Source organism: Lethenteron reissneri, unplaced genomic scaffold (assembly GCF_015708825.2).
Source record: "Lethenteron reissneri isolate LAM-NWPU_2019-01 unplaced genomic scaffold, ASM1570882v1 scaffold_416, whole genome shotgun sequence".
In the NCBI taxonomy this organism is placed as follows: Eukaryota; Metazoa; Chordata; class Hyperoartia; order Petromyzontiformes; family Petromyzontidae; genus Lethenteron; species Lethenteron reissneri.
The window spans coordinates 25739-37718 of NW_026891938.1; the positions used below are offsets into that span (position 1 = coordinate 25739).

Here is an 11980-nt window from a genome sequence, read left to right on the forward strand (position 1 = left end):
ACCCACCAAGTGTAAATTACGTACAAAGGGGTGACAACCTCGACACCCGCCAACTTTTTGGCCACACCTCACGGCCTCGCACACACACACCGACGACACCGGAACAATGCCCCCGTGGCCACCCATGCGAGCACGAACCAGCCGCCGACCTGTTTAGCCTCCGAAGACCCGGCGAGGTTTAGTCGTGAGGACACACTGACCGCGGCACCGGTGGGGTGTATGCAGAGACCTGGCCTGGCCCCGACAGTCAAAATCGACCACCCGGGTTATCCCATTAACAGTTCATCAAGTGCCTTTCATTTCACTTGGCCTCGGAGCACCGATGACTCGAGTGAGAGAGCAGTGGGTATATAACGTCGTCCTCCTGTGCTATGATTTCCCGGCGATGGTGAATATCAAGTGGCGAGCAATGTCTTGCAGTTTGGTCAAAACAAACCCCCTTCACCCCCTCCCCCATGACCGACGTGGCTTGGCCAGGGGAATTTGTCCAGCTGTAGATTGACAAAGGGGCTTATAAATTACAAAATAAAAATGTCATCGTTTGCCAATAATTTTTAACATGATCTCCGCTGCGTGACTCATGAGACTAGCTGTCCTGTGATCGCCACACGCAACTGCATTGCTTCCTTTGTACGAGTCTACCGAAGGCCGACTTTTCCGATCTCGCTTTGAAATGTGCCTTCTTTTTTAATTTCACTGCACGAAACTACGAAAACTTTTCTCGTCCTAATTCTCCCAATTGCTTGCTCTGTTCGATACCGATTTCCTCCTCATCATCACCATCAAGATCATCACCGCCAGGTGCATTGGTATTTTTCATTTGTATTTAGCCTTTTTTTCACTTTCTCCTTCGTGACAAAGGCTGCTGTGATACTGGTAGGAACCTCCTGGTTACACCAGCCCACAGGGGATTATTGTGTCCGTCCGTCCTGCAGGGACGGGCTGGGTGGGGAGGGAGGGGCTGGGTGGGGAGGGGAGAGTGGGGAGGGGCTGGATGGGGAGGGTGGGGAGGGGCTGGGTGGGGAGGGTGGGGAGGGGCTGGGTGGGGAGGGTGGGGAGGGGCTGGTCACCCCGTGGTGCCCTTATAAAACTCAAAGTTTAACCTACTCACGCCGGTCTGTGCCCGCCCTCACAATCGGCCATATTTGCGGAATACACCACGCCGCCGTTGACTCTGGCCATTGACCGAGCAAACCAACGTTCCTACCAGCTCCCTCCGCAGGAATGTGTTATAGCAATCCAGTGAGACCTCCACTAGCCAGACTAATACGGAGGGGAGAGCCGTGGCACTGCTAGCAGAAAAGTCCGGTTAGCCGCTCCACTAACATGAATGGAAATAAAATATCAACAAACCTGTGGCTACCTTAGCTGCATACGTATATGGTGTCATTGTATGTATATGTATGTTGTGGGGGCATATGTAGCGTGTGTGTACGTGTGTTAATTGTGCAAATAAACTAATGAAAAGTACTTATAGTTATACTGCAAGCTATATTTGCTATTCAATTTCTACCTTATCATTAATATAATTAATATTGTATTGCATTTCAGTTTGTTTTTACCGATGTTTTTTTGTTTTTAGCCGACCTGGTGTGGTTAAATGTGAAATCTGGGTAGCCTGGAAATAACTGTACAAAAACATGTCAGTTCAAACTTAATCCAACATCTCGTCCACTTAGAAAAATATTGTTAGATAGCAAGTATCATTTCACTTTCAAATGTTTCTACATATTCCACTTCCTGGAAACATATTCTACAATATAACACCGTAATTAAATGTGATTAAAAAAATATGTATTATATTAGAATGCTTTTAAAATATTTCAGGAGTAATTGACGTTTTGGTGATGATGACATTATATATAAATATTGGATTATTTTCCATTTCACTGACAGTATAAGCATCTTCTTGGTTCTTTCGGTAAAGTCACGTAGAAGGGAAATAATAAAATAATAAAAACAAAACATAATAAAATACAATTCTCACGACGTTTCGGCCACAACGCAAGCAGCCGTCCTCCCTTCTACGTGACTTTACCGAAAGAACCAAGAAGATGAATCCCTGCAGTCACGAAAGCTTTAAATCGAAGTATAAGCATCATGAGTTCTAATGATTCAACTGATGAAACTATCTTCTTGGTTTTTTTTCGGTAAAGTCACGTAGAAGGGAAGTAATAAAATAATAAAATAATAAAAATAAAACATAATAAAATAATTCTCACGACGTTTCGGCTACAACGCAAGCAGCCGTCTTCAGGTGAAGAATGAGACACTGCCAAGCTAGGAGCTTATATATAAGCTGCGTTGGAGGTGGAAGAAGAGCGCCTTAACAAAAGAATGTGCATATCAAGAGGAATTGAGCATATTCATGGGAAATGCGTAGGAGGTGGGCGGGGGGGTTCAAAGTCATATTATGCCCATGCATTATGCAGGATCAGCAGCACCAAAGGGAGGGGGCAGGGGGTAGCATTAACAAAGGGAGGGAATGTAAATAGTATGTAGAAGCAATGCTGAAGCTATGTTACCAGGTAAGGCCCACTGAGCTATATATCTCTTTTTCAGAAGCAACATGGCCACAAATGATAGCTGAACTAAGTGGCTTAACAAGCGAAAATGTATAGCAGCCCAAATACTCTAAATGCGTGACGTTGACTCTAAATATGGAGGGGAAAAACCGACGGTCCCCGAGAAAATCCACGCGACCACAGGGAGAACAAGAAAACTTCAAATATACAGCAGGCGTCAGGTCGGGATCGAACCCACGACCTTTCTGTATACCAGGCGAGGTAATTAACATCTCCTAGCCACCGAGACTCATGGCAAGGATGTATTGTGTGAACTGTAGTTGAATAACTTTTAATCAATGTAAATTCGTACCAAAAGTGCAGCAACGCACACAAAATCTAATACAAATGTGAAGTGAATTACAAAGTCACGAGAAACTGATATCACAATAATTTTCGATTTTAAAGCTTTCGTGGCTGCAGGGATTCATATTCTTGGTTCTTTCGGTAAAGTCACGTAGAAGGGAAATAATAAAATAAAACAATAAAATTCTCACGACGTTTAGATTGCAACATAAGCAATCATCATTAGGTGTGAAAACCACGGCAAGAAATTAGAAAAAAAAACATGCCACTTTTAAAAAAAAGTATTGCTGTGGTTTTCACACCTGATGATGGATTGCTTGTGTTGCAATCGAAACGTCCGTGAGAATTTTATTGTTTTATTTTTATTATTTCCCGTCTACGTGACTTCACCCGAAAAAACCAAGAATATCACGCTAATGTCAAATTGTGAAATTTTATATTATGTCTTAAAAAATTACACTGTGACACCTATTAGGAAGTTGTCTACTTTCGATTACATTAAGCTACGCTCGTTTGAATTCACTTCCAAGTAACCTTCAGCAGGCTTACACTGCCCCTTCCCGATGACACCCGGTTCCATCGTAAGACCTTTCGTCAATTATTTTATCTCACTTATCACCTTGAGTTTGTGATGCTCCTGTAGATTTCCTCGCGAGATAGATAATGCATTCACTTTTCTTTGCTTTGACACAACATCTCTGAAGTTTAGCTGCTCGTTTATCTTTTCATAGTTGTCAACTTCGTTCCGTTAGCATCCACTTCCACTCTCAAGTTCACAGAACTGAGCGCTAACCACTCACTGCACCACTGCCACAACCCCAGGTGCATAATGTACGGTGCAATTAAGCATCGGATTCTGTGCATCCTCATGCACTCTTTTCCCCTGTAATGTAAACAAAAGTTGGGGAGTGCGTCTTACAAGATGTGCCTGCGTGGGAGACCAGATTCGTCTAACTTTATTAACATAACGCACAAGTTTGGGCTGCGGATTACTTTCCAGAGCGCCGTATAATCCAGAGAAAACGGTTTAAGTGGGTGAAAGTCCTTTTGGCAACAATCTCGGATTGTAAAGGAGACCTGGGGCGCAAATCCATTAACACAAAAAACACACGAGACACACGAGCCTGGTGAAATATTAAACACGTGCTAAGAAATCAACAATCGATGAGAACACATTTCAGGGAAGTCTCATGCCGGTGAAGAATGATAATATACGACAGTGGCGGTGTGATCTTTCCGAGTCTAAAGACTGACCGCCGAATATGGCCAATGACCAGAAACACGGAGGGAGTCAGTCCTCCGTCAACAGACTTGTCACCCAACCAACCACGGCATCACTGCGATGAATCATGAATCAAGCCTCAAGGGTCGTGTCTGTTTTCCCCGATACAAGAAATGACCAAATCAACAACAACAATCGCCATTCGCCACTAAGTGGCGGTGACGTCATCCACGGCGCTCGTGCTAGGCTATGTGCACTTAAGGGCAGGTGAAGCGTCCAACGCCCGCTGGCAGGAAGGTCACAGGTCAGACTCGGCAGGTGCCATGGGGCTGACTGACTGCAGGTGCCACCCGACCCCATCGAGATGTTGTCGCAAGCTAAGTAGTTTTGAGCCTGCATGGCGCTCCGTCGGGAGACAGAGATCCCCCGGGTAGCCTTAACAGACTGTTGGGGCAAGTGCTGTTAGCGAGCACCTATGAAGCCCTGAACGCTACGCGAACGGGGATAGGTGGCCGCCACCACCACGCCCGGCCGCCTTTGTGTCCCCAGTGGCGATGTTGACTACACACCGCAATAGGTACTCATTTGAGGCCGAGTCGACCTAGGGGAGGAGGCCCAGGACCGGTTCAGACAATCGCCACCACTGTTGGCCGCGAGAGGGGGGGATCGAACTCGGGTGGCCGGGTTCGTAGCGCAGCGTAGCGCTAACCGCTGCACACGCCGTCTGGAGACACGCACGCACAAGGCAGGTTGCCACAGTGGCTCTGCAGGCTCACGTGCTGCGTGAGCAGCCACGCAAGTGCAATACAGCAACAACAAAACAATTGTTGCACGCCACCTCTATGCTCCCACGACTAGCGCTCGCCAGCCTTCACCGACCCGCAACTCGCACGGCGTGGGAACGGAGGATCCCTCGGCCAACAATGGCAGCTGGTTATGATGACACCATACATGGGTGCTGCGGCGGCGAGATGTTAACGACCTCGCCTGGTATACAGGAGGTCGTGGGTTCGATCTTGACCCTGACGCCTGCTGCTGTGTATTTGGAGTTTGCGTGTCTCTCTCTCTCATCACGATGGCTAGATGTTAACTACCTCGCCCGTTATACAGGAGGTTGTGGGTTCGATCCCGACACTGACGCCTGCTGCTGTGTATTTGGAGTTTGCGTGTCTCTCTCTCTCTCATCACGATGGCTAGATGTTAACTACCTCGCCCGTTATACAGGAGGTTGTGGGTTCGATCCCGACACTGACGCCTGCTGCTGTATATTTGGAGTTTGCATGTCTATCTCTCATCACGATGGCTAGGAGATGTAACTACCTCGCCTGGTATACAGGAGGTCGTGGGTTCGATCCCGACCCTGACGCCTGCTGTATATTTGGAGTTTGCGTGTCTCTCTCTCTCATCACGATGGCTAGGAGATGTTAACTACCTCGCCTGGTATACAGGAGGTCGTGGGTTCGATCCCGACCCTGACGCCTGCTGCTGTATATTTGGAATTTGCGTGTCTCTCTCTCATCATCATCACGGTGGCTAGGAGATGTTAACTACCTCGCCCGTTATGCAGGAGGTCATGAGTTCGATCCCGACCCTGGCGCCTGCTGCTGCTGCTGTATATTTGGAGTTTGCGTGTCTCTCCTCTCATCATCATCACGGTGGCTAGGAGATGTTAACTACCTCACCCATTATACAGGAGGTCGTGAGTTCGATCCCGACCCTGGCGTCTGCTGCTGCTGCTGTATATTTGGAGTTTGCGTGTCTCTCTCTCATCATCACGGTGGCTAGGAGATGCTAACTACCTCGCCTGGTGTGCAGAGGTCGTGGGTTCGATCCCGACCCTGGCGCCTGCTGCTGTATATTTGGAGTTTGCGTGTCTCTCTCTCTCATCACGATGGCTAGGAGATGTTAACTACCTCGCCCGTTATGCAGGAGGTCGTGAGTTTGATCCCGACCCTGACGCCTGCTGCTGCTGTATATTTGGAGTTTGCGTGTCTCTCTCTCTCATCATCATCACGGTGGCTAGGAGATGTTAACTACCTCCCTGGTGTGCAGGAGGTCGTGGGTTCGATCCCGACCCTGACGCCTGCTGCTGCTGTATATTTGGAGTTTGCGTGTCTCTCTCGCCGCGGTCGCGTGGATTTTCCTCTGGGTTCTCCGGTCTCCCCCCGCGCCCCCTCCACATTATCACGCGTTCAGACTAATTTGGTTGCTTACATTTTCACGTGATGATGATAATAAGCCGCCAACTTCGTGGAACTATCATTTGTGACAGCCAGGTCGTCGTCTTCTGTAAAAATAGCTACAACATAAGCTCAGTGGGGGGGGGGGTGGGTGCTTACTTAGTAACTTGTTTAGTTTCGTAATCTTTCGCGTAAAATTTACAAAATTCGCATCGAGTCGTCTTTGCCGTCTTCTTATTCTTCTTCTTCACACCATCGACAAATGTCAACTCGACCGCGCGCCAAGCGAAACCCACGAGCGGATTAAAGCGCACACATCGATTAATCGTAACGGGCGGATTAAAGCGCACACATCGATTAATCGTAGCGGGCGGATTAACGCGCACACATCGATTAATCATAACGGGCGGATTAAAGCGCACAAATCGATTAATCGTAGCGAGCGGATTAAAGCGCACACATCGATTAATCGTAACGAGCGGATTAAAGCGCACACATCGATTAATCGTAGCGGGCGGATTAACGCGCACACATCGATTAATCATAACGGGCGGATTAAAGCGCACAAATCGATTAATCGTAGCGAGCGGATTAAAGCGCACACATCGATTAATCGTAACGAGCGGATTAAAGCGCACACATCGATTAATCGTAGCGAGCGGATTAAAGCGCAGAAATCGATTAATCGTAGCGAGCGGATTAAAGCGCACACATCGATTAATCGTAACGAGCGATTAACGCGCACAAATCGATTAATCGTAGCGAGCGGATTAAAGCGCACAAATCGATTAATCGTAACGAGCGGATTAAAGCGCACACATCGATTAATCGTAGCGAGCGGATTAAAGCGCACACATCGATTAATCGTAGCGAGCGGATTAAAGCGCACACATCGATTAATCGTAGCGAGCGGATTAAAGCGCACACATCGATTAATCGTAGCGAGCGGATTAAAGCGCACACATCGATTAATCGTAGCGAGCGGATTAAAGCGCACACATCGATTAATCGTAGCGAGCGGATTAAAGCGCACACATCGATTAATCGTAGCGAGCGGATTAAAGCGCACACATCGATTAATCGTAACGAGCGGATTAACGCGCACAAATCGATTAATCGTAGCGAGCGGATTAAAGCGCACAAATCGATTAATCGTAACGAGCGGATTAACGCGCACAAATCGATTAATCGTAGCGAGCGGATTAAAGCGCACAAATCGATTAATCGTAACGAGCGGATTAAAGCGCACACATCGATTAATCGTAGCGAGCGGATTAAAGCGCACACATCGATTAATCGTAGCGAGCGGATTAAAGCGCACACATCGATTAATCGTAACGAGCGGATTAAAGCGCACAAATCGATTAATCGTAGCGAGCGGATTAAAGCGCACACATCGATTAATCGTAACGAGCGGATTAAAGTGCACACATCGATTAATCGTAGCGAGCGGATTAAAGCGCACACATCGATTAATCGTAGCGAGCGGATTAAAGCGCACACATCGATTAGTCGTAGCGAGCGGATTAAAGCGCACACATCGATTAATCGTAGCGAGCGGATTAAAGCGCACAAATCGATTAATCGTAACGAGCGGATTAAAGCGCACAATCGATTAATCGTAGCGAGCGGATTAAAGCGCACACATCGATTAATCGTAGCGAGCGGATTAAAGCGCACAAATCGATTAATCGTAGCGAGCGGATTAAAGCGCACAAATCGATTAATCGTAGCGAGCGGATTAAAGCGCACACATCGATTAATCGTAACGAGCGGATTAACGCGCACAAATCGATTAATCGTAGCGAGCGGATTAAAGCGCACACATCGATTAGTCGTAGCGAGCGGATTAAAGCGCACACATCGATTAATCGCAAGGGGGACACAACACGTGTGTGACCTCGCGCGAGCCGAGAGGGTGATCGATGGGGGCACGGTGAGGTCGTCATCCAGCAGCGGAGAGAGAGAAACCCCCAACACGCAAATGGTTGTTGTGGGTTGTTGTGGGTTGCCGTGCCTCGCAACGAATGGGCACGTTCTGTTTACGTGACAAAAAACCTTTACTAAACCACCTATATTCTTGGTTCTTTCGGTAAAGTCACGTAGAAGAAGGGAAATAATACATAAAAATATTAAACGATAAAATCCTCACGACGTTTCGATTGCAACACAAGCAATCATCATCAGGTGTGAAAACCACAGCAAGACATTTGAAGAAAAAAAATGCAAGACAATTTGAAAAAGTTTTCTGTGGTTTTCACACCTGATGATGATTGCTTGTGTTGCAATCGAAACGTCGCGAGAATTTTATTGTTTCATATTTTTATTATTTTATTATTTCCCTTCTTCTTCTACGTGACTTTACCGAAAGAACCAAGAATATGAATCCCTGCAGTCACGAAAGCTTTAAATCGAAATAAACTGCCTACATTACGGATGATATTGATCGCAAAACGCCCGACTAACCATCACCACCACCACTGCTGCTACGACTTACGCGTTAATAAACTAACGTGGAGGTTTATAATTGTTTTACCCTTCTATCTGGCAACAAAACTGACACTTTTTTACAAGGAGTCATGTTTGCATAGACCACAATACCTGCAGCCATAATGCAAACAAAAACACAACTCTGATAATGTGCACTGACTTGTGTTTTTTTTTGCATTATGACCGCAGGTATTGTGGTCTATGCAAACATGACTCCTTGTAAAAAAAGTGTCAGTTTTATTGCCAAATAGAAGGGTAAAAAAACAATTATCATATTCTTAGGTTTTTTCGGTAAAGTCACGTTGGTAAAACATCAAAATTAATAAAAATAAAATATTTTATTTTACTTTTATTAATTTTGATGTTCTACCTACGTGACTTTACCGAAAAAACCTAAGAATATGAATCCTTGCAGTCACGAAAGCTTCAAATCTCGAAACAATTATCATATTCTTTACGGAGTAACGTGGAGTTTGTTTACAATCGCCGGTGCCGTTCATATTTCCCAGCTCGCATAAGCGCTCGACCCCCCCCCCTCCAACCCCCCCTCGCGCCATTGGCCCCTGCGGCCCACGTGACGCGGCGTTCGTCCAATGGGCGTGGTAATGCCACGCTTATCTGCACTGGGAAATCTCAAGGGAGGGCGTGGCCACCCCCCCCCCGTTCGAAGCGAAGCAAAAAAATGGAGAAAAAAAGCCGCGAATTGGAACTGCGGCGGCGTCGTTCGGCAAACTCGGCACTCGCCTTCGTCGTAGTGTCCGCAGTCCTGCAGCTCGGCGAAGTACTCCTCCGTCTCCTGCAGGTTTTCTGGAAGTGCTGCTTGAGGCGGCCGAAGGCGCGGAAAGTGCGCGCCAGCTCCTTGGCGAGCAGCGCGGGCGACGCGACGAACCAACGAGTCGACGCGTCCGCCATCATGAACTGGGCGGCTCGGGAGGGGGGGGGGCAGCTGTGCAGGGGGCGGGGCAATGAGGGGGGGGGGGGGGGGGGGGGGGCGAGGGGCGGGCGATGGGTGGGCGGGGCAATGGATGGAGGGGGGCGGGTAATGAGGGGTGGGGCAATGGGGAGGGTGGAGCAGTGGGTGTAGGGGGGTGGGGTAATGGGTGGAGGGGGGCGGGGTAATGAGTGGAGGGGGCGGGGCAATGTGGGTGGAGGGGGGCGGGGTAATGAGTGGGCGGGGCGATGGGTGGAGGGGGGCGGGGCGATGGGTGGAGGGGGGGGGCGATGGGTGGAGGGGGCGGGGTAATGTAGGAGGGGGGTGGGCAATGAGTGGGCGGGGCGCTGGGGGAGGTGGGGCACTGGGTGGAGGGGGGCGGGGCAATGGGTGGAGGGGGGTGGGCTAATGAGTGGGCGGGGCGCTGGGGAAGGTGGGGCAATGGGTGGAGGGGGGCGGGGCAATGTGGGTGGAGGGGGGCGGGGTAATGAGTGGGCGGGGCACTGGGTGGAGGGGGGCGGGGCAATGGGTGGAGGGGGGTGGGCTAATGAGTGCGCGGGGCGCTGGGGAAGGTGGGGCAATGGGTGGAGGGGGGCGGGGCAATGTGGTGTGGAGGGGGCGGGGTAATGAGTGGGCGGGGCACTGGGTGGAGGGGGGGGGCAATGGGTGGAGGGGGTGGCTAATGATGGGCGGGGCGCTGGGGAAGGTGGGGCAATACGGGGGGGGGGGGGCGCAATGGAGGGAGGTGTGGTCAATAAAGGGGGGGGGAATTTAGGGGGCGGGGCAGTCGGGGGAGGGCGCGATCAATTTGACTCAGAATTAGAATTTAGACAAGATGAGGAATCCGATGAGCTGTAAAGCTCTTTTCACAATGGGGAAAAGGGGTGGGGCAATAGGGAGAGAGGCGGGGGAGATTGGACAATGTGTCTCTGAATACAATTGAGTTTATACTGGTAGGAACGAAGTGAACCCGCCTACAATAGATTATATCGTCCGTCCGTCCGTCCGTGTAGCAACATCGCCCCCTACTGCAAACACTTGGCAGGACCCTACAAAACCTTTAGACTCAGTGACGCTTTCCTGGCTAAACAAGTGCAACATTCCCTTATAATTCCCTAAATAGCTTTTAATTAAAACATTTAAATTAAAAATTAACTCACAGCGGCCTAAAGCCTACAGCTAGGCCTAAAGCCTAGAACTAGGCCTCAAACTCTCCCTTCGTATCATACCCCCGCGTGTGTGAAAGGGAGTTAATGTTTTACAATGTTACATTCCCTGATGTTTTTTTAAAATAGAAACATTTACATTTAAAGCTTTTACATTAATAATTAAAACATTTAAATTAAAAATTAACTCACAGCGGCCTAAAGCCTCCAGCTAGGCCTAAAGCCTAGAACTAGGCCTCAAACTCTCCCTTCGTATCGTCCGATTAGGTGTAGCAACATCGCCCCCTACTGCAAACACTTGGCAGGACCCTACAAAACCTTTAGACTCAGTGGGGCTTTCCTGGCTAAACAAGTGTAATAATACATTATGTTTATATTCTTTGGTTATTAGTTCCTACCAGCCCACCCCGCAGGGTCCTGTTTTTATTCTTTGGTTCTTTCGGTAAAGTCACGTAGGTGAAACCTGATGACGGACGCTTGTGTTGCGCCCGTTAATTTAGTTATTTAATTTTTTATTTTATTTTAATTTTTTTTCTTATTTTCACCCCCCCGATGCCATGGATCCTTGCAGTGACGAAAACTTCAAATCTAGAATTGAGTTTATTTAGTCATACACTCATACGTTTGAATTATTTGAGGTTGTATGCGTTAGTAGAGAGCGAATACTAGGTAACTATTCACGTGATAATAAACACACTTCACGAGGAGACGTTTTAAAGGTGTAATTATTGCCGTGTTCTATCATAATGCGCCAAACGAAGGGCCATTGCCCGAAACGTCCCCTCTACCATAGGGGCCGTCCATAAATGACGTCACGCACCTGGGGGGGGGGTCAGACATTTGTGACGATGTGTGACGAGGGGGGGGGTTGAGAAATGTGACGTCACATCAAATGCGCAACTTTAAATAATATAGACAACACGTTCTACTTACTTAAATAGACTTGTAAATAAATGTTTTCTCCTACAACATCAGAGTGCAGCGCCACATTAAATACGCACTACAATGACAATTTTTAAAGCGATTCGAAGCATGTTTTATTTTCAAAATGCAAACATGGTTTTCGGGGGGGGGAGGGGGGCAGAGCTTTGTGACGTCATATTTGAGGTGGGGGGGGCTGA

General features: G+C 48.2%; 1 protein-coding gene across 1 annotated transcript in view; it reads right to left on the reverse strand.

Annotated features, from left to right (window-relative positions):
• LOC133339823 (dual serine/threonine and tyrosine protein kinase-like) overlaps window positions 1–9581 on the reverse strand; it is a gene marked incomplete at both ends in the record, with an annotated part of 34171 nt that extends 24590 nt beyond the window's left edge. Inside the window, one exon of the mRNA XM_061547961.1 lies at window positions 9507–9581. Within this exon, the coding sequence (XP_061403945.1) occupies window positions 9507–9581 (75 nt within the window). The remainder of the gene's footprint in view (window positions 1–9506) is intronic.
• Between the last annotated feature and the right edge of the window lie 2399 nt (window positions 9582–11980).